Source organism: Centroberyx affinis, unplaced genomic scaffold (genome assembly GCF_046629955.1).
Source record: "Centroberyx affinis isolate AG114_WGS23_722 - 3 ecotype Tasmania unplaced genomic scaffold, CSIRO-AGI_Caff_v1 ptg004852l_1, whole genome shotgun sequence".
Lineage (NCBI taxonomy): Eukaryota > Metazoa > Chordata > Actinopteri > Beryciformes > Berycidae > Centroberyx > Centroberyx affinis.
Window position 1 is genome coordinate 158,820 of NW_027282371.1, and position 21,880 is coordinate 180,699.

Sequence of the window (21,880 nt, forward strand, 5' to 3'; positions counted from 1 at the left end):
GGGATATTTGTCAAATTTAAGGAAATTGAATATTGGCACAAAATCAGTTTCAGTCCAAAACTATTGCCATTGATATAGGCCTTCTAAGCTTCACAGTGACCAATCAAAACCCTGGATGGATGTATTTTTGGAAAAGATCAATATACAGCTTTATGATCACTAATGATACAGGTATTGACTCGTCAGCTGCTAAGTGCAGGGCGAGTGCTGAAGAGCCCCGGGCCCCTTATCAGCTGCAGCACACTGTATTAGTCGGCTGGCCCGGCGTAACATCGGCCTAATCCTGGTAGCAGGTGCCACCAGAGCCGAGGTAGAGTGGACATGTTTTTCAGCGGGGATGAGCCATCTGGGTCTCGACACTTTATAGTGCTTAAAACACACTCTCAAGTGTGACACTCCCAGCACTTACCCTTTAGCCGCACACAATAATCTCGGCGCTGCACGGCTGCTAAAGAGAGAGGATGCTTTCAGGAGAATTGACAGGGTTTGATTTGGTGCGGAGCCTCCTTTTTGACACGGCTCCGCGAAACAGTCAGACACGCTTGCCGGTTTGGTTTTGATTCCTCTAACTCTCCCACTGTTGTTTTGTCATCCGCAGTCTGAAATATGTCGAGCAGAAAGAAAGTGTGTTTGTTTTGTTTTGTTGTTGTGTTTTTTGCTTTTGTGCCAGCCTGCCTTGTTCGACACTTTTCCGGGGCCTTGTGTTGTTTTTTTCCTAGTGTAGTCTGTTTCATCTTGCGAGCGATTTGGCTCGTTTTGGAGTCCAATTTCGCTCCTGTTTCACCGTGCCGCACTACCCCCCCCCCACACACACACACACACACACTTCCTGCAACTGACACACCGCCTTCACACTCCAAACAAATCAATTCTTCGCTTGCTGCACTTAGAGCGCCACAGTGAAATGCGGCAGCTCATAGCAGTCCCGAAACTCGCAGGCTATTGTTACTGTTCCTTGTCCACTCCGGTGCTAGGAGGATTGGCCCATATTGTCAAATGCGTGTGTGTGTGTGTGAGTGTCTGCCTACCTGCCAGTGTGCGTGAGTGACTAGGGGTTAGAGGAGATGAGAGCAGACAGTGGTGGGCTTGGGTTAGCAGCGGCCCCACAGGTCAGGATCCGGGCCTTGTCTCCATTAGTTTTCCTGACACGACTCCCTGCCCTCTGCTCCCTCTCTCCTCTCCTCTGCCTTATTAACTCCCCCACCCCCGCTACCCCCCCCCCCCCCCTCTCTCCCTCTCTTTCTGTCTTGCCTTTCCTCCATCCTTCCCCTCCCAGTGTGGGTCACTTTATCCCCTTTTCTCCCTCTCTCCCTCCCTCTAATCAGGAATGATGGATGGGGTGCAAGGAAGGACGGCGAATGTTTGCTAACCTGATACACCCACCGATTCTCACCCTTTTTCCTGCGGTGGTGGAGGACATGGTGGTTTTCGGGAGGCGTTGGGGAGGTGGAGAGGTGGGGGGGGGGGGGGCGGGGGGCAGGTTTCCAAAGAGACAGGCACGTCGAGGAGGCTTTTGTGTGTGTTTGTCTAGCTAAGCTCTGCATGAGAGCTATTCCAAACATCTGCACCTCGGGCCTCTAAGTATGTCATCAACCTCGACGTGCAATTCATCGCCAGGCAGGATGAAGACTCCGGCTCCTGCAATGTCTTTTACTTTCAGATCACCGGGAGCTCGGAGCGCTGCGGAAAACAGGCCCGTAGCTGCTGAGAACTTAGCTCCTCTGGCATGTAGCCATTAGCCGGGGAAAATGGCGGCTCTAGCCTGGTCTTCAACAGCTGCTGGGTCTCCATCTGTAAGCCTAATTACCCAGCAGCACCCCAGGAGCAGCTTAGCAGCAGTCTCATTTTAAAGCGGGATCCTCCTATAGAGCAGGCATTGATTACATCAGTGTGTCTATACCGGACAGCGTGTTTCCCCGCGGGGCTGCAGACATGCGAAACTTAAGCCCAGGCACTTTAATGCACACTGGGGTGCTATCTTTAGACAAATAGCCCACTAAGATCTTACCCTATCGCCTCCACCCTCCCTCTGAGGGAGAAAATAGGCCGAGTTAATGTTGCTGTCATAGGCGGAGAGGAGTGTTGTGAGCCATGTAGGAAAATAAATACATTTCACATATATTTCACATTATGTTTAGAGATATGTTTAAAAAAAAATGTGCCTAAAAATGTATTTGCACATGTAGATGACATTCAGTAGAAATGTATTTTGAGTAAATATATTTTGGATACAGTTATACTGTATGTTGTGCAGTGCAAAGGAAAAAGCTGTATTTCCAGAATATATTTGAATAAATGTCATCTACACGTGCCAATACATTTTAATTTGTTTTGCATTATAAGGAGTAAACTTGCTATGTCGCTTTAGCTGTTTACTGGCTCTGAGATCAGAAATAGTTTGATATCGGAGCTGTTAATGTTTATATAGGCTACATACAGTTTTAGTTTATGTCCTCTGAATAGTTTGTTCAGGCCCATGCAATGAAATACCTGCGGAATTCCCCTGGAACGCGGCGGTGTGTGTTTTAAGAGATGGCACACTGACACGCTCTTTAATGACTGGAGCAGTCGCCTGAGCTTTGATCAGCACAGCAAAGAGCAGCAGCCCTGGCCTGTAATAACAGGACACTACAGCATGTAAACATGACAGCAAAAATGTGGCGGTTGACGGATGATCCAGCTCTCTGCCGGTGGTTGATAAAGACCTAGCCTACTTGTTTCTAGCCGTCGCCGCCTATAGAATCCCCAGCTAGCTGCCTCAGCATTCTTGCCTGTCAGAGGGTATTACTTGACGTTATAAAAACGGCTGCTGTATTTGCATGAAGCAGGTGGGTATCTCGGGCAACATCTTAGTCGAAACCACAGCCTGTGACACTCAAACAGGCAAACCTCTGTATCTGCAAAACACTTGAGGAAACATGATATGCCGGGGAAAGATGTTTGTCCTACCCCTTTCACGGTGCTGAATGGCAACGGCTGCATATGTCAAAACAGTGAATGAGGTATGGCAAACGGTTAGGAGCTGTCAGCCTCCAATTGTTGCTTTGCTTTCAGAGCGGGGAGTGAAAATGGAGACGGAGGAGGAGGCGGAAAAGAAAAACATGCAGGCTCTTTCAGCCCACTGTCATGGCACTTAGGCTCTGTTGAAGGATTTTCACCCAGCCATTTCCCTTCCATTGAGAAATAATCAGTACGGCACTGAAAGATAATATTATATCCACTTAGAGGCATGTGGGCTTCGTGCAGGTTCATACATGAAGTGAGGTACCTCTGTTTACATTTTTTTGAGCGCTCCCTCCGTTTCTACTCGGACTTGAAGCCTCCCGGCGATTAGCTCCCCGCCTCTCTATCTTTCTGTCTCTTATCTCTCGTTATCTCGTCCTCTCTCTTTCTTCCCAACCTCCTTTTCCCCTCCGTTCTCCGCGGCGTGTAAGCCAGCTGGTGGGCTTAATAGAGGATGCTTTCCTGCGGGGCACCAAAGTGGTATTGTTCAGACGGTTAGGGCGTTATACGAGCTTAAGTAAAGCTGACATGCTGCTCAAGAATTACAGCCCACACTGAGCTCCACGGCAGCCTGTGGAGAGACTCTGAAAAGGTCTTGAAGGTATGGGAGACACAGGGAGGCTGCCACCGTCCTCCCTCCGCTGCGCTGTGATGTGGGAAGCAGGAGTTAAGTCCTTTATTAGAAGTGGCAGGCGTTGTCTCCAGTCGCCTCGATAATTGCAGCGCCGCGTCCGCCGCCGTAATCAATCGCGACAGCTGCCGCCGCCGCGTTCGAGTCCATCGGGCCGGCGTGTCATGCTAATTAATGAAATGATAAGGCTAGTGCACGCAGCGGCGCGCAAATAACTCCTGAAGGCTTCGATTCATCCTTAAAGTTCAGAGGCGCCCCGCCCGCCCCCCGCCTCCCGCCCCCCTGCCTGTCGGCTGTCTGTCCGCAGCGGGCCTCGGGGCAAGCGGGGGGTCGCCGGGGTCGGTCAGGGGTCAACGACAGTGAAAGGGGTCACATTCCGGGCTGGCAGGGTGGGCCGTGTCAGAGGAGCCATTAGACTTGAGCTTTTCTGTTGAAAGTTCCAAGATGTGCGCCCTTTCATTCAGGAGAGCCCAGTGGCGCTGACCTCAGACGACCCGCCAGTGTTCATAAGAAGCCGAGACCGATGGCTGCCCCGGAGCACATGAGCTCCGCTAGACAAAGCTCTGCAGGGGGATGGGTCCTGACAGATTTTCAGAGGAAGAGCAGAGGGGAGGTGTGTGAGTGTGGAGGCGTCTTTGCCTCTCTACAACACTGTGGCCAGGGGTTAATGAAAGTTTACCGTCGCTTTTGGAGCGCCACTGGACCGTACATGACGTAGCAGGATTTGGACAGTCAACATCCAGGCTTCTCTCTCTCTCTCTCTCTCTCTCCCTCTCTCCCTGCTGATCTGAAGATGTGCTCCCCGCCCCCCTGCCTCCCATCCACAACAATGGCGTACGTGCCATGAGAGGTGCATGGCATATGCGTCCTGCACCATATGGCTGGGATTTGAATCGGGGCCCGATATGCGGAGGAAACACTGATTCATCCCGCAGCCTGAGCTGCCAGCTCTCTGAAATGAACATTAGGTTCTCTCAATTTATGCCTCGGCTTTGACTGTAAACGTGTTACAGCTTAACACCCATCCCCATTCTGCTGCCATCCACTCCTTTTGTCAGCTGCAGTGAAGAGAAAGAGAGAGCTAATTGAAACGCGCCAGCTGTCCCCACTCTTTAGCTATCTTGGCCGGCTCTCTCCTCGTCCGCTCCCCTATTAACATCTCTGAGTGATTTGCAAAAATGTCGCCTTGGCCTCCCTCGCTACCAGCTTGGAGATGCTCGAGGCAGATTAAATAGTGTGAGGGAAAGTGAGCCATCGCAAATTTCTCGTATGATTTTATTATTAGCGCGACGATTCAACGCCGCTCAGCCCTTCTGTTCTTCCCATACAAAAATCATTTTGTTGAAATCGCCCCAGCTTTTCTTTTTTTTTTTTTTAAAAGACTGAATACCTCACAGCAATGAAGTGTTGATTGGCAAGACTGTGGTTTCCTGCCTTCTGCCAGTATCTGTTATAGCTATCTTCCACAGTCACTCACTCGTGAGCTAAGCCTTGACTCGGTGCAGATTGCTCGTCTAGAGAGGCGCAGAAACCAAACCGCTGTGAGCTCAACCGTCAAGAACAGGAGCACATCCTGTCAGCCAGCGCCAAACAGAGGGAGAGAGATCAAGGCAGTGCGCATTACCACATACCTTCTGTATCCTCCAACGTCTTTCAGCAGAAATCCCGCTTTATTTAAATATCTGTCTGTTCATGTCCTTATTTCATCAGTGCCCCGACTGTTTATGCTTTGGCAAAGCGATGAAGTGAGTGAACCGCAGTGTTTGCCTAGTAAATGAGAACACCCGGTGGCCTTGTGCTACTCTTAACCCCGGACCCCCCTTGTCACGGGTAAAATTTGCATACCCTCATATCTAATCTGAAAGGGCCATTTGCATACAGGTTCTATTTTCCTGGCTGTTGTATATACTGGCATTGGTGTCAACAGTGGGCAGGTAATTCATACAATGCCTTAATTTGCATGCACAGCATTAGTCTGCTGATGGTTTTAGCTGGAGGCCGAATGAGAGGAGTCTCTGGGGCACTCATGTCTCGTTCAGGAGGCAGTTGGGTTCGTTTGCAGGTAGCCAGGTGTGTGTCTAAACTGAAGTGGTTAAAAGGGAAAAACAGTGTGGCTTCAAAGAGATGATGCTTTTCAAAGGCCAACTCGAGGCATTTGAGTGCGAAAGTGCGCAATTGTTACACACCAGAGTTCCTTTTCAGTAGCTTAGCATTTGACTCTGCTGTCCGCTGGGGAGTCGGCTTTGTTTATTGGACGTGGCACACGTCAATGTGTAAAACATCTAACCCTCATTAATTGTCGCTCCGTGCTTTAGTGGGACATAATGGCCGCAGCGAGGAGCCACGTTATCTTTTATTGATGTCCCCCCCCGGCTGATGACAGCCAGCCCAGCCCGGTCCAGCTCGCGGCCAAGCCGTTCCGCGCTAGTCCGAGCCGTTCCGAGCCGGGCCATCTGGCCGCGTAGAGGCCACAGAGGACCGGATCGGTGCCAGCTCTCCAGATGTTCCGCAGGGACAAACGGGGTCACAAGTGAAGGGTATCAGAGGCAGGGACAGCTGTGCGGCGACACCGCGTTCACCCCAGGTCCCCCGCTGGACACATCAGTCATCAGCGGCAGATCCCGGTGGACTGTCATCCGTCTGCTACCTCAGTCCCCCCCCAGTCCTCCCTCTCTCCGCCCCGCCAGGCCAGGCACGTGCGCGCGGGGCAAGGCCCAATTCCCCTGAGTAAGCAGGGCCACAGGAACGACTATAAAAAGATCAATACCGGGATGAGATGTCATCTGGTGAGCAGGCCTGCCAACACCCCCCTAGGGAATGTCCCTGCCCCCCTCCCGGTGCACTAACCCAGCTAACGGGAGGGGTGGGGGGGGGGTGCAGGTTCCACCGCCGGGCTGCCCTCCAACCTGCCTGACTCACTCCCACCATCTGCTCAGGTTTTTGCAGGGGGCAGGGCTTTGACGACGGCACGTTTTTTTTTGCACAGACAAACTCGCGTGGCATTTGTTTCACACGACTGCCTGTGGCTTGCCTAGCACTTCCACACGGTAGGTGAATGGCGGGGAGAGTGCGTGTTGCCTGTCCCGAGGAAAAAGAACAACAAAACATCGCCGAATGTGACAGTTGCGTCGAAAGGCTTGCAACTCCGGCTGACAGTTGCGAGGTTTTTGCGGCGAGGGGACGTTGTTTGTTGAAAAACAGGAATGATTTCGCTACATATAGCCCTGTGGTGACATGTGTCAGAGAGGCATTCCTGTCATCTTGTTATCACCGTGCGTTGGTTTACACTCAAAATGGCTGCTGCTGAAACACTCCGGGAAAAAAAAAAACACAACCCTAAACAGTGAATAAGTAAGCCTATTAGGCAAGTGCATTCACAGTAACAGTGTTGTTCTGCGGTTAATTGTTCACTATTCTTGACAGTCTGTGGTTTGCTGCTAAGCAGGCTGGAACACCTGCAATTTAAACAGCGGTTTTGCAACGTAGCAGTGTGTGTATATACTTGGAGAACAACACCACATCCTGAGAGCCAGCCGTGAGAGCGCGTCACCGTCACTTCTGAGGCAAAGGAGTAAATTGAAATTATGTAACCTTTTGCTTTCTTCAATGAATTTGGTCAGATTCCATTCACATTCTGCTGCCCCTCATTAAAATGAAGCGGCGGGAGGCTGCGGTTGTGTGTGTGTGTGTGTGCGTGCGTTACACCCACGCTGCTGCATAGAAAACTTTTGTTTTTATCGTGTGCGTCTTGCATCCGGTGTGTGTGTGTGTGTGTGTGTGTGTGTCTTAGCAGGCAGAGTGATTTTAATGAGGGATGGGTCGGTCGGAGCTGATACCTCCCTGCCTCCATTACAGCCCATTAGAATCATCATTAAGATAACCCAGTGCTCACTGTGGCCCCGGCTTCCCAGCATTAGTATTAGAAGCCCCTCTCTATCTCCTAGTGGTTGTAGCGAGACTTCCTACGGCATCGCTCGCCTCACATTGTGTCTGGGAGAACAGGTTGCCACGGCAACATCACCCAAGGGCGACATTTCGACTGTGGATATTTGCCTCTCCGTCTCTGTTTGTCTGTCTGTCTTGTCTGTCGGTCTGTCTGTCTGTCTGTCAGTCTTTGCCTTCATTCTCTCTCCTTCTCTTACGCTCGCAGAAACAAGACCCTGACACTTTAATCCAAATCCCAGACCCCAATAAATCCGTAGGTCTATATACGCCCAGACCCCGGAATTCATTTGAAAATCGTGACACCTCAGCCAGCCCCGGTTCTCCCGTAAAATGCGGAGGGGCGAGGGAGGGGAGGCACGAAAAAAAAAAAAAAAAAAAAATCTCTGCTCTGCCTTTTTATTGGCCTTTTTATGGGTGTTAGGATCCTTGAAAGATTAAGCAGGCTGTTAATAGGGACTGGATATTCCATTAGTGGGCTGTGTGTCGAGTTCTCGCTGGCTTGATGGCAGCTCCCGGCTCCTCTCGGTTTTTTTTTTGTTGCCGTCGAGAGCGCCCGTGGAGCTTTTTTAATTGAGGCGCTAGTAAGCCTTCTGACTGAAGTCCTGCTGCATCTCAGCCGTAGATTAGAGCCGCTTAGAGAGCCTCATCTCCAGCCGGCTGCCTTTTCTTTCCCTCTGTCTCTATCTGACTCCTTCCATGTGTGAACTCCTATTTTTTTTCTGTGATTCTTCGGTGCATGTGATGTTTCTGTGCTTAAAACGGATTCCACTGCTGGCAACTTTGATAAGTACAGATGCCATAGTGTAATAATTTAGCTGTAGAAGCTACCCTTTCCTCAGACTTGCATTTCTTTGCGGCCCGCTTTGCTATTTCCCAAGTCTGAGGGCAGTAGGAGATGGCCAAATGGGTTTTCTTCATCAGTGCTTTAAGATCCATAAGTGCTTAAAATTCATTGTAAGCGAAAAGTGTTGAGATGCCACTTTCTGCCACTTTCATTTGCCTACTACAGCAGCATATAATTACAGTCATTAAATTGCAACAGGCTAAGTATGAAAAGTCGCTGTTTGGCGGAATGCTGATTATAAAAGCTTCTTGTCTGGTGAAAAGACCCCTGATGAATGGTAAAGACAAAGTGGCCGAGTTCAAAGTGCTTTGCTGTGGTTTTCCAAATCCCCTGAAAGATCTGGGAGAGAGGAGAGAAAGGCGTAGTGGCAGAGAGCCGGCGATAAGGGGCCATGATCTCTCTTCACAGCACAATTGAAACATAATTATTTCATGCCAGATTGTGTGCTCAGCAAAGCCCTGAATAGGGGCCGACATTTAACTTTAATTAGCTGTGATTTATTCATACTGACTGGATCGCGGGCAGAAATTGGATCATCTGATTATAGTCAAGCATGAAAATGACCTGATTAAACACTTAATGGAACCTAGGGAGAGGGAAACGAGAAGAACCTTCGGCAGACATTGGGGCAACATTATAAAGGGGGGGAGGGAGACGTGTTGAACTAGTCATTGACCAAGCATTGTCTTCTGGAGACACACGGTAGCGGTCTTCTATGTCCATTATCTGACTCTTCTAAGCCTCTGGACTGGTTGTGTAGAGTCAAACCAGGGAGTGGCTTGACCTCTGAGATGACTAACACATCATTTGTACCACATGTCTCCAGACAGGGTTTGGCTCCTCTGTCGTCGTGTCTGACATTTCCCCGTCTGTTTCCCGTCTCCTTAGGTGTGCCGACGAATGAGAGTCCCGAGTCCAAGACTTGCAGCTCGGCCAAAGTCTCGGGGCTCCAGCGCAGCCAGGAGCAGAGCAACAGCGAGGTGCCCTTCGCGCCGCCCGTGCCCAGCCCCACCCCGGCCTCGGCGCCCACGGGCTCCCCCGCCCCCGCTGCAGCGGCGGCCCCCCCGGAGCCGCCCAGGGCGCGCCTCCCCACCCCGCCGCCCCTCAGCGTCAAGAAGGAGCAGCAGCCTCCGCCCCCTGTCCCCACCTCTCCCCTGCTGAGGGCCCCGCCCCACCCCCAGCCCCACCCTCCTCACCCGCCTCACCCGCCTCACCCGCCTCACCCGCAACTGCACCCGCACGCACACCCGCACCCGCATCCACACCCGCACCAGGAGCCCCGGGTGCTCCCGCCCTCCCAGCACCACGCCCGGCAAATCATCAGCCACCAGGTGCATCACCCGCTGCAGTACAACAGCCTCCACGACATCAGGTAGGTTGTCATAGGGGTGCGCTTGTTTAAGGGGGCAGGGGCGTAGCAGCTGGGTGGAGTTTGTGAATCAGCTGTGAAAACCAGCCAGCAGTGAAAACAATACACCTACAGTCTGAGCAGTAAGCACTCAATTCAATAGCCAAATGTATCAAAAGAAACATTCAAAGTCCGTGTACATTTCTTCATCTCGAGTGAAGAAAAGTTTTTTTCCCCCTGAATAGATCATAAGAAAGCCATGTAGATATTCAAGATTGATGTTACTGTTTTATTGGAGTGCACAACATGTAGCTAAAGCATGTATTCTGAGAATGGCTACAGTTATAGCCTCTCTGAACTAGATTAACTGTGGCAGGCTAAAGTAAACTACATTCAACAGCAATGATGCTCCTTTTCTCACTCACTCCGCCCTTGCCGATAGTATGCGTCTGAAATATTAAGTATTAAAAAATACCCATACATTGGATTGATGCTCTGTTAGCGGTTTATTCAGCAACATTTCAACCTTAATGGGTCACCTGAGGTATGTCTAAGGAAGACAGAATGTTGAGAACTAAACCAATAAGGGAGCAGCAATCCAGTATGCAGGTATCTGTTGTCTTTTTCACCTTTTGTATCAAGAACCAGATCAGGATGTTACATGGGCATACACTACCTCCCTGCTTTAATATGTGCCTGCCCATGTGTGCAGTGAGCAATAAAATAAACACCGTAGCAACGTCCAAATTAATACAATATAGTCCAGTGTGATGAGATACTGTCTGATTCTATATTCTATACAATATCTACGCTGTCGTCATGCAGACATTGATTTTCCGCCACGCAAACATGCAATAACCTGTTGTCAGATTTACTGTTTATCACTCAGCAATTCACCAGTACATAGAGCACATGCACAAAGTATTTCCCCTTTCTTCTCATTCTCTCTTGATTTCTCCTCTCACTCCTCTTTTCGGTTCAATTCGATTTAAGAAGCTTTGTTGGCACATCGTCATCCTGATGTTGTCAAAGCATAAAACACATTTTCAATACAGCTGAACTAAGACTGAACAAGCAACAGAGCAAGCAAACACGTGTAGACAAACTGTAAAGGTAATCATGCGAACACATTTTAGTAATTTAGCTGATGCTATTATGCAGAGCAACTTGTGACTTGGAGTGAGTGATTGGTTTGCTGATATATAGAGCCGATATTGGCCTTTTATTAAAAATGTAATATCAGTCAGTCAGTGTCGTTCACCCGATATGATGTAGTTTGTTTGATTACATATTTATTGTATAATTGAGCAACACTACACTGAATTGATTCTACACTACACTGAATTAACCTGATTTGATTATAATGCAATTTTCATTGGATTCCACACAAGTATTACTGTCATTATTATTATTACATTATTAAAATCCTGGGTCTCAGTGGTAAGTTTTAATGCTGTTTCAGAGGCTTTTCCAACTTGGCAAGAAAGGAAATTCTGTGGGAAACACTGAATACTTGTAAATGTTTAGTATTTTTTTGCCATTAAAAGATACTGAATATCAGCTCAAAATATTGTCAATTGGCAGCTTCAGTCCAAAAATACTGGCATCAGTGTCAGCCTCAAAAACCCATGTCGGTTTAACCCTAATACAGAGAGTACGATTTTACAGTCTCCCACTTGTGTATAGGAACATAATAATTTGAACTTTTGGACATTTTACAGTCTCATTTTTTTTTCCATTGTTCCTCCTCCCTCCAGCCACAGCGGCAGTCCGGTGGGCCTCCCCAAGCACCACCTGCCCCCCTCCCCTCACCACCACCTCAGCGGGCTCCCGTCCTCGGCCCCAGCCTTGCCCCTGTCCATAGCCAACCTCTCTACCTCGCACTATTCCTCCCTACGGAGCCCGGCCCATCGCCATCCGGCCATGTTTGCAACCCCCGCCACACTGCCGCCACCGCCGACCTTACCGACCAACAGCTTAGTGGTCCCCGGGCACCCAGCCGGCACCCCCTACCCAGGTGACATACGCACCCTGCACACCAGTCGCCTCAGTGTAGACGCTAGCTCCTAGGTTAGATGGTAGATTTGATGAGCTATTTTTGAATAGAAGTGAAAAAACAATACCTCTTTTTCAATAGTGAACGTATCTTTATCCAAACTTTTATACAGACTTTTTATGCCAGAGATTTATCATAAAATATCTAGCTCCATACTAATGCATGGACACAAAGTGTTAAAGTCCACTTCTAACACAGGCTGTATAAAAGCCTGTATAATGATGTGTCCATGTTTTATTCCAGAGTATGTTTTATGGCAAATTGTACTAGAATTGGCTGTACAGCTCTATTCATGTAGTATGCGTGTCATTGAAAAGGATTCAGGGTAGATTTAATGTTAACATTGCAATCCTATATTCACAAATGCATAGAATGCAATAATACCCATCTACACCAACTGGAGATGTTAACAATAAGTTTGTAATATGGCTGATGTTAATGTCCCATAATACATGTTGCATGGTGTTGTAACTTGTATAGTGTTCATATATGATTCGCAGATCTGGTAAGTGTTCATTTATTACATTTCTCTTTAATATAAATCCCACCATCACATATGATTTTTACATCTCTAATGATGGTGGTCTTTATAGATCATATACTGTTTGCTCTGTGTAATGTAATAGGTTTGTTCCCTCCCATATTGATTTCTATATAGGAAACTGAGAGTTATTGTAGTTAAATACTAATGTAAAAAGTTTTATTGCCATTCTATTGCACTTATGTCTTTTTGGTAAATGAGCTCTTTGATCAACATAACCGTTTTGTGTTGAAAAGATTGGCAGTAGTTTCACTTCTGTGTTTCCAGTATGTTGTTAGTTTTCAACTGGGCATGTTAAAAGTCTGTGTATGTGTAGTGGGCAGTGCAAGCTAATTTTGCATCATCTTAAAAGCACATTCAATCTGACACACAGTGGTGAAACTACTACCAAATCCTCTCTTTGCACAACAGTAAGCTGATCAAAGCGCTATTTGCCAAAATGTCAGCGTATTCCGTTATTGTGCTGGCAGTAAATGTCAGGAATGCGGTCCAATTAGTGTAGCGGCTGCAGATACCTCGAGTGACCTCATCAACAGTTTGAAAAGTTTCCAACAGGCCTTGCAAACAAATCCCGCGTTTACAGCAACAAAACGGGAGCAATAACTGACTCCGGAGCGATTGAAGCAGGCAGCGGTGCGCCGCCCCTCCCGTCGAGTCCCGCGCTTCATTTTGACCGGTGGAGAAAATCGTGCCTCGCTTTCTGAGACGGTTAGAAATCGAGAAAGCGTGATGAGGTCACTGGAGGAGGGCTTTAATGTATAACAGGAGCGGATGCGTCACTGCAAATTGTCAACAGCAGCTGGACAATCATCACAGCTGGAGACGTCTTCAGCGTATTGTTAGGGACTTTGTAACAGTCCGCTGTTCGGTCTATTCGGTCAGCTCTGTGATGCGATCTGAGCAACAGAAGCTCTGTTTTCTCTGCTGCCTCCGTCTTCCACCCACAAGACAAAGTGATTCTTTAAAGATTTGACAGCGCGATCGGCGATTGGCTCAAATCATTCGATGCTGCAATAGAATGAAACAAATGTCTCCAGTGATGATGGGTGTTTCCAAAATGTGTTAGAAATATGCCAGCTGTGCATTGACTTTCTGATGGAGGGCGAGAGTGTGTGTGTTTTCTGCTGGGATGACTCTTGGTTCTCTCTTGTCTTTAGATACCAGCCTGTTGATATCATTCAACCAACCAATCATGTATTGCCAGCCTCATTCGGGGATTCTGATTGGCACATTGTCACAGGCAACTCTCTTACCACCACCAATGAGTCCCCACGTAGAAAACCCTCACAGCATGAGCTGGAGAAACAGGGAATGCCAGGTGACTATTTTCTTTCTTCTCTTCTACCCTTGTTGTGACTGACTGGGCGCCCGTGCCTTTTTTTTTTCTTGTGTCTCCCCCCTTTTTTTCCCCCTTTTTTTTGGTTTGGTTTTGTTTTTTTGTTTTGTTTTGGTTTGTTTTGTTTTTTTTGTTTCGTTTCCTCGCTCTCCTTTCTTGCAGAGCATGACCTCCTGAGGCAGGAGCTGAACAACCGCTTCCTGGTTCAGAGTTCGGAGCGGGGCCGGGGGCCGTCCGCCTCGCCGCTGGCCCCCGTGTCGCTCCTGAGGGCCGAGTTTCACCAACACCAGCACATGCACCAGCACCAACACACGCACCAGCACACCTTCACGCCCTTCCCCGCCAGTCTGCCCCCGGCCGCCATCCTCACCCCGCCCACCGCACCCCCCATGGTGCGTACCCAAGCCAGAAATGTGAGGATAAGTAAAGAAAAACCAAACAAAAAAGCTCCCATAACCTTACCACCCACCCACCTACCTCCACCCTCCCTCCCACCCACCCACCCACCCTCCCTCAATCAACTCCTCCCTTTTTTTCTTTGCCCAAAAATCAACCAAAGACTTTCCCCCGACCCTTAGGCCTCTGTTCCAAAATAAAAACCCCAAATGATATGATATGACATCGGTTCCTCATCAGTTCGAGTTTGGCTCTTAGATTTCTGCATACTGTCCTACTGCTGAAGTGTGAGAACTGGTAATCACTATGATAAGGACCCATGCTGGGCAGATACGGCCCACAGCCTGCCATCTCCCCTCAGCACACACACTACTAGTGTACTGGTTTATCCAGACACCTGCCAGCTGGTCCTCAGGTTTGTCACACCGGACCAAGCGCACATACACTGGATACAGTGAATATCCTGCGTCCATAGTGGGGTTATGCATATAAAATAGGCCTCATATGCGTCACATTTCGCCGAGGAGCCCCTTCTCCCGACTCGCGGCAAGCCTTGGCCAAACAAGCTGGCGTTAGCACAGCTGATTTAATTTATTCATCTTTTTCCTGAACTCGACATTGATTTTGCTGTTCAGTGTTTGCCCGGGAACAAAAGGGGGAATGCCTGCAGGCGGAGGGTTTTTACAATTGTTTTCATATGGATGTGCTTTAAATGGCTTTGAATGTTCTCATTTGCCTGTTCACAAAGAGCCACGTCCGATCGCACACAACAGATCTGCGCAGTATGTGTTAGTGTGTGTGTGTGTTTGCATACGTGCATTCCTGCTGGCCTGTACATGTGTATGTAAGTTCATTCCCCTGTCTGTCTGTGTGTGTGTGTGTGTGTGTGTGTGCGCGCAATGCTTGCCAATGACAACTTCAAAGCCTTGCAGTCGGGGTCGAATGACTTCATGGCAGATGAAAGGGGGATGACATCACCGCAAAACTGTTTTGATAATGTTTCTAATTGCTTCCGTGCTTTGACTGCCATCAGGCTGCTGCGGGGCGGGAGGAGGCGGGTGAGGGAGTGGGGGTGGAAGGGGGGGGGGGGCAAACACTGGCAGCTTTTAGATTGGTGCAGGGGTGAAAAAAAAGTTATGACTATTCATCCATCATTTAAAATGCACAGCAATCTCTGACAGTCGATTCAGACAGGGGCCCCATTTGTAGCTTTTTGGCATTAGTCTAATAGATCTAATCCATCATGTCGCGACCTCTGATTAAGAGCCTGTGGGCCCATTAAGGCCCCGCTCCAAGATTATCCTCCATCCTGTACATTAGAAATCAAAGCTGTGGTATTTATGGCATGGTCTCAGATAAGTATGGAGACTATTTAGATGGGTCTCCAGCCAACGCACGCCGTTATCTCCTCCTCGGCTCATTCCTGACATGGCGGGCATTACACACACACAGCCCTCCCTTTGAAGATGAAAGAGGTGATTTCGCTCATCTCGCTAATGCCGGCATTACGCGGCCCGTGGTGCGCGCACACTCCCCCGTCTCTTGTTGTGTTGTTACGATGGGATTTGAGACTGCTGTTAATGTGTTCTGCTGTTTCTTTTTTTTTTTTCACGTTTTTTTATTGAAACTGTGTTCTTACTTAACTGATGCCTTCTCCCCTCCCTTCCTCCCTCCAACGCTGTTTTTCCCTCTCTCTTTAGTGCTTGCTTAGAGAGGCAGGCGTAATGATGATGTTGTGGTTGTTTTTACTGTTTTGTCGTGAAAGGCAAACCCGAGTATGGCCCAGTTGTGCATTCTCTCTCTCTCTCTCCCTCTTTCTCTCATTTTCTTCTGCTCTCTAGACGCCCCATGTCATTTCAACTATGTAACAGCCCTTGGCTAATGGCTGTAATTAATGAAATTATGAAGCCTCTGTATTTGTTTATTGTTCGACGCCCTCAAGCAGCTGGCTTGCCAAATGGCAGCACTGAGTGTCTTCCCTGCCCCCCCCCCCTCACCCCCCTCCCCTCTCCAGCCCCCTCGCCCCTGCCATGTCTTTGGACAAGGAATATCCTTAATTGTTATAAGATGAAATATTGAGCTTTAATTAGCCAAAGCTGTTTACTATAAAACTGTGACAGGGACCATAAATTACAAAGGCAGGAGTTTTTTTTTTCTTTTATAGGGCCATAAAGCGGCCAGTATCCCTCTCCCAGTGTCAGACATTAAACAGGCTGCGCCTTCAGAAATGCAGAGGAGCTGTTTAATGAGCTCGGAAGCTGGCGCGGCGTTTCCTCTCAATAGGCCGTCTGTCTTTGATTTGGGCCCATTATCGCACACAAACAGGGCCGCCAACACCATCGCCGCCACCGCTGCCATTTTGCGCGCAGATGTGAATGGCCCCGCTTCACCCGCGGGCCCCTGACCCAAACCCCAGTCCCTCTCTGCAAGCAGCTAGGCCGGGGCCAGACGCCATCTCCCCTCCCGCCCATGTCGCAGCACACACACACACACACACACACACACACACAGAAACGATGATTCATACTCACTCATTTTCCTGTTTTATGTAAACCCAAAACGTCCGCGCCTGCCAAGAGAGCTTTGTAAAAACACTCGCAAAAAGTACCTGCAAATGGTTTGTGTATTTGCGGAATAGGAATAAGTTACTGTCACTTGCAATTAGCCCGTTGCAAAATAGAGAGCCAGTATTGGCTTGCGAACAGACGCACAAAGTCCCCATTCATACGTGGGAGAACATTCTCCATTTCTCTCCCTCTCCCTCCTCGCGTTCTCAGTTTACCGACGAGATTCCCATGTGTTGCGGACATGATCGGAAACTGCATTTCATATAAGTTTTTATACACACGAATTCCAATTGTGATTATTCTGTTAGGCACAGGCTCTGTCTCAGAAGAAGGTTTCATTACATCAATTCAGCCTTTCAAGGTTATATCAGTTTCACGCTGAGCCGTCCCGAATTAGCTCCTAACCATCGCAAATGTAGTCTACCCCGATTCAATTTCACTCATAAAAAGACAGGCCGCTCACATATGAGGCTCTATATATTCTTTCCGTGATTTTATGCACAGAAAATTGGCCTGTTTTAGACTGTAAATCTCTTTTGAAGTCTGGGTTTCTAACACCGACAACAAGCTATATCTCTCTTTGCGCTCCTCTCCCTCTATAGCACTAGGGGTTGTTGTAAAAAAGCCCATAGCAGTCACAAGCAATTAGATTCACATTTCTACCAAATTTCCAGTGAATAGAAACATAACTCAGCAGTGCGGTTTCTGACTGGTCTTATTCCTGAGCCGGGCCTCCACACCCAACCTCTGTATGCTCAATTGGAAAATCATGCAGGCTGTCTTCATCTTGGCAGTCTGCTAAAGTGGTCATATTGTTAGTAATTTAACCGCCTATCTGTCCATGCAGTTTAAGTAAACCCATGACCGGCGCAAGCCAGCTGCTTCACCCCAGGGCTTATTATGCTGAATCATAACCCCACTTATTACCAATTTCAGAAGTTGATCATATGCTTTGGTTTTTGATGTAGAAATAATGAGAGTTTATCATTAATGTAGGCTTTTTTATAAAGAGGATTTTGATCATTTTGTGGATTTTTGCGTTCCTAATGCTCTTCTGTCTTTTTTCTCTTCCAGTTCGACAAATACACCCCCAAACTGGACAATCCATTCATCAGACATTCAAACGTGAGTCTCCACTTTCTCATTCTCAACTTGCTACTTGGCAAATCAAATATTTGACATATTTGAACGTTGCCGCGGGAACTTTTGTCAGGGGGGGCAGTTCTGTGTGCGTGCATATGCTCGAGTCCTGTACGTATCTTTTGGATGTATTTTTTTACGGTTTTTGTGTGTGTGTCCCCCACCCACCCCCACCCCTCAACCCCCCCTTTTTCCTCCCCAGTTTTTCCCCTCCTACCCCCCCACCATGCCAGGCATGCCCCCGCTGCTCCCACACTCAGGACCCTTCAGCTCGCTGCAAGGAGCCTTCCAGCCCAAGGTCAGCCCCACACCCTTACCCTCCACCCACACCCACACTCTCCACACCAGGCATGCGCTCGAGGGAAGCACGGGCACAACACAAACCCACGCACAAACACCAACTCACTTGTACAGTGAGAAAACAAACAAAAAAAAAAACAGAAATATGAATACGGGTGCACGCACACGCAGCAAAATACACTCTCTCCCTCACACACACACAATTTCATACCTTATTAAACAGAGTAGATGTAAAGGGAGCATAAGAATACCAAACCTTTTCCAACTGAAACGATAAAAAGCAAAGTGACACTAAAGCGACATGTGCTCAAGTGGAGATTCGTTCAAAACGTTTCCGTCATGAGCGCAAAAGATCCATTTAAACAACCTAAATATAGAGTGCAGAGACGTCACATGGGCCACCGCAGCTGTAGAGAGTCACTGTAGGGAATGGAAGACGGGAATAATCAATGGATGCACGGATGAAGTGATGAAATCAGATTAGCAAGGTATGCTCCCAATCAAGTGCCGCCTTGACCCGCGTTTTCATTCACAGCAGCAGGCTCATTTCACAGACTAGCAAACCTTCAACTAGAGAGGAGCTGCTGTAGTGTCATAAAAGTCATATACCGGTATATGGAAAAGAAGGCAAAATAACACACTACACTGACACGCTTTCACACCACGTTTTGCTCGTGTCCCGTCTTTTTTGCTGTTGCACCCCGGAAAAGAGGCCGGCATGAAAAGCGCCGCAGCTTTACTCGACATTCAGGCGGCAGCGGCAGGCGCAACGGCAGCAGCTGCACTGAAGAGGGGGGGGGGGGGAAACGGAGGCCTGATAAATCTCATCCCCTCCCCTTTTAACCCCTATAATGGGCTATGCAAACAAGCTCTCTAAGCCGGCCCGGGCCTGAACCCGGGTCAGAGCGCCGTGCCGAGCCGCGTCGATCCAAGCGCCAAGCGAGATAAGGATGTTTGACGATCTAGCAGGGGGAGAGGAGGGTGGGGATGGGATAGGGTGGGGGATAGAGGAGGAGGAGGAGGTGGGGTGGGGTTGGGGGGGGGTCTGTCTGGCAGATGCCCAGCGGCTGTGACCCGGTGTAAGCCACCAATCAAAGCTGGCCTAAATCCGCTGGCCTTATTCCCAGCGGGCTCCGTCATGGAGGGGCCCTTTTGTCGGAGGCCTCTCCAGATGGTTGGAGGAACACTCTGATGTGTGTGTCTAAAGCCCCTGCTAAGTATTCTTGGAGAGGAGCTTGGTGGTGGGGGGGGGGGGGGGTAGGTGTCGAGGTGGTGGAGATGACCCTGGTCGCCCTCCCGGATCCCCCCCCCCCCTTATCCTGGGTGTAGGGATGGATTAATAAGGCTGATCTAGGCACTTGCGCTCCCAAAGACTTAAAGGAGGAGATCAGAGGAGATCAGAGATGTTTTACTGTGGCCTGGCTCTGCGCCCGGAGCATCACTGCAGTGCTATCCATTGACGTCAGCCCGTCCAGTAGCAGTAGGTGAGGATTAGTGAGTTATAGTGCTACTGAAGGGGATATAGGGCTATAGTGATGCTGCCATTGCTGGATGGAGGATCTGCTAGTGTGTGAGATCAGAGGTTCTCAATCATTTTCATGCCGAAAATGTTTGCCAAATAGACACACATTACACACACAGGCACGAGATTTAGAAATTTTTGGTTAATTTAGTAGGCCCCTCGAGGACCTCTGGGTGTCCCCGGACCCCACTTTGAGAACCATTGTGTTAGATCAATGTACATCCTACGGTTTGGAGCATACAGTATGTGTATTGGTTTCTGTTTGCTACGTTCTCTGCACTATAGACCCATGTTTAAACTAGATATGATTGGTCACTCTTTATCTCTCTCTCACTCTCTTTCTCAGGCGTCCAATCCTATTGATGTAGCAGCTCGTCCGGGGGCGGTACCTCACACACTCCTACAGAAGGATCCAAGGGTAAGCCATAACATCACACCAGTGGTTAGAGTAGCTGCACCAGCCAACATGGTGCATCCCTGTTGAAGTGTCCTTGAGCAACACACTCAAACCTCACCCTGCACTTGCGCTCTTCCCTCTGGTGAAAGGCGTACATGTATGTGTGTCTAGTTTCTAGTTACGCAGTGTGTGAAGAGCTCTAAAAATACAGGAGTATTTAATGATATGGGGTATATGTGTCATTTGGTGCACACATTTATCCAAAGTGCTTAAAAGTAACATGAGTGCATGCATTTTTAGAATGAGTGGCCCTAATGGGAATCGAACCCCCTAACCTTGGTGGTGTTGATGATGATGGTTGATAATAATGTCTTTGTTGACGATGATGATGATGACTGTTTCTCTCTGTCTGTCCATACAGATAACAGATCCATTTAGGACATCTGTTAGAGTAAGTGGTTGTTTTAAATGTCTTCCCTTTCTGGCCAAGCCACAAAGTCAGAAACTGCTAATTCTTCAAAAAAATCATTTCTTTTGGCTCCACTTAAGGTTGGAGTCAGGCTTAGGTCTCCAGCGGGGTTAGGGTCAGCGTTAGTTTTTGTTAATCAATTGCCAGGGTGAAAATTGTAACGAGTTCCCCACTTTGCGGCTTGGCCAGCAAATCCCAACCCTGTTAAAGCCATTTGCAGCTCACCCGTATCAAGGCCAGTAGGCTAACCTCTGTGTCTCTCTCTGAATACTCAGAAACCTGGCAAGTGGTGTGCAGTGCACGTCCAGATCGCATGGCAGATCTACCACCACCAGCAGAAAATGAAGGTGGGTCAGCTGGATAGTGGCGTCATGAAGGATTCCCACTGTTGTGTAAAGCCTGGCAAAATCCTAGAATCAGAAAAAGTCTGATGAAGTTATGGAAAATAATAGATGGCCAAAATGTTTTGAAAGGTCATGAAAATGTGTTTGGTAACACTTAACTTTAAGTGCATTGTGATGCATTACAAGCAGATTATAAGGCCATTAGGAGCATAGTTAAACTTTTCTTACAGTATTATCATTCAGTTGCATTCAGTTATCATGTCATTAACTTTACAGTTGCCCCGTAAAGTATTTAAGCACCCAATTTTTCAGGGTGCTTAAATAATTGTGTTTATTATATAATGCTTTGACTAAAATAAATATCACATACTCACAATGTGATTATAACGCAATTATGATGCCTTATAATACCTTTTTAGCACCACTTTCTAGTAAAATATTACTATATGCTTTTTTTTATCATTTGCTGCTGGTTGATCTGGGTACTTTGGTTTTGGAGTAATTGAAAAAAACATTTTTTTTTACCAAATACATTTCAAATAATAGTTGTAATGAACCAAAGTACAACATGGCACATTAAAAGTGGCGATTTAACCAAAAATACAACATATGAACATAAGCTATAAATAATGGTCACTATAGGCCATGGAGCGGTCCTGGAAAAATCCCAGGATTTGATGTGGAGGATCCTGATCCTGGGTGGCACAGGGACACGAATGCCTCTCTGCCCTTTGCCAAGGCTCTCTCTCATTGACAGAGGCTGGTGTGGCCTTGCCCCGGAAGCCCTCTGCTAATGCCACTGGCCCCGCGGTGTCAGTCCCTCACGAGCCCCGCACCCCCGTTACCGAGGCTTTAGTGTCCCTAATCAGCTTACATATATTTTGTTATGACACAGTGGGCCGGGATTAGGGACGTAGAGCCATTGTTGCTGTGTCTGTCTGCCTCTGATCTCTCACCCAGTTTAGCCGCGGATAAAAGCCCTCTCTCTCTGTTGTTGTTGGAAGTGGATGGCGTCGTCCACAGCCTCCCGACCGCACTTCT

General features: G+C 48.2%; 1 protein-coding gene across 5 annotated transcripts in view; it reads left to right on the forward strand.

Annotated features, from left to right (window-relative positions):
• The window catches only part of fbrsl1 (fibrosin-like 1), a 160,259-nt gene that overhangs the window by 130,507 nt on the left and 7,872 nt on the right, over nucleotides 1–21,880 (forward strand). For 4 of the 5 annotated variants that reach the window (XM_071545308.1, XM_071545305.1, XM_071545306.1 and 1 more), the window contains 8 exons: nucleotides 9,312–9,795; nucleotides 11,529–11,788; nucleotides 13,867–14,117; nucleotides 17,742–17,792; nucleotides 18,010–18,105; nucleotides 19,976–20,047; nucleotides 20,448–20,477; nucleotides 20,771–20,842. In XM_071545308.1, coding sequence (XP_071401409.1) covers nucleotides 11,695–11,788; nucleotides 13,867–14,117; nucleotides 17,742–17,792; nucleotides 18,010–18,105; nucleotides 19,976–20,047; nucleotides 20,448–20,477; nucleotides 20,771–20,842 — 666 coding nt within the window. In that variant the 5' untranslated portion in view covers nucleotides 9,312–9,795; nucleotides 11,529–11,694. Of the gene's footprint in view, nucleotides 1–9,311; nucleotides 9,796–11,528; nucleotides 11,789–13,525; nucleotides 13,687–13,866; nucleotides 14,118–17,741; nucleotides 17,793–18,009; nucleotides 18,106–19,975; nucleotides 20,048–20,447; nucleotides 20,478–20,770; nucleotides 20,843–21,880 lie in introns of all 5 variants that reach the window. The other variant, XM_071545307.1, reaches the window with a different exon arrangement.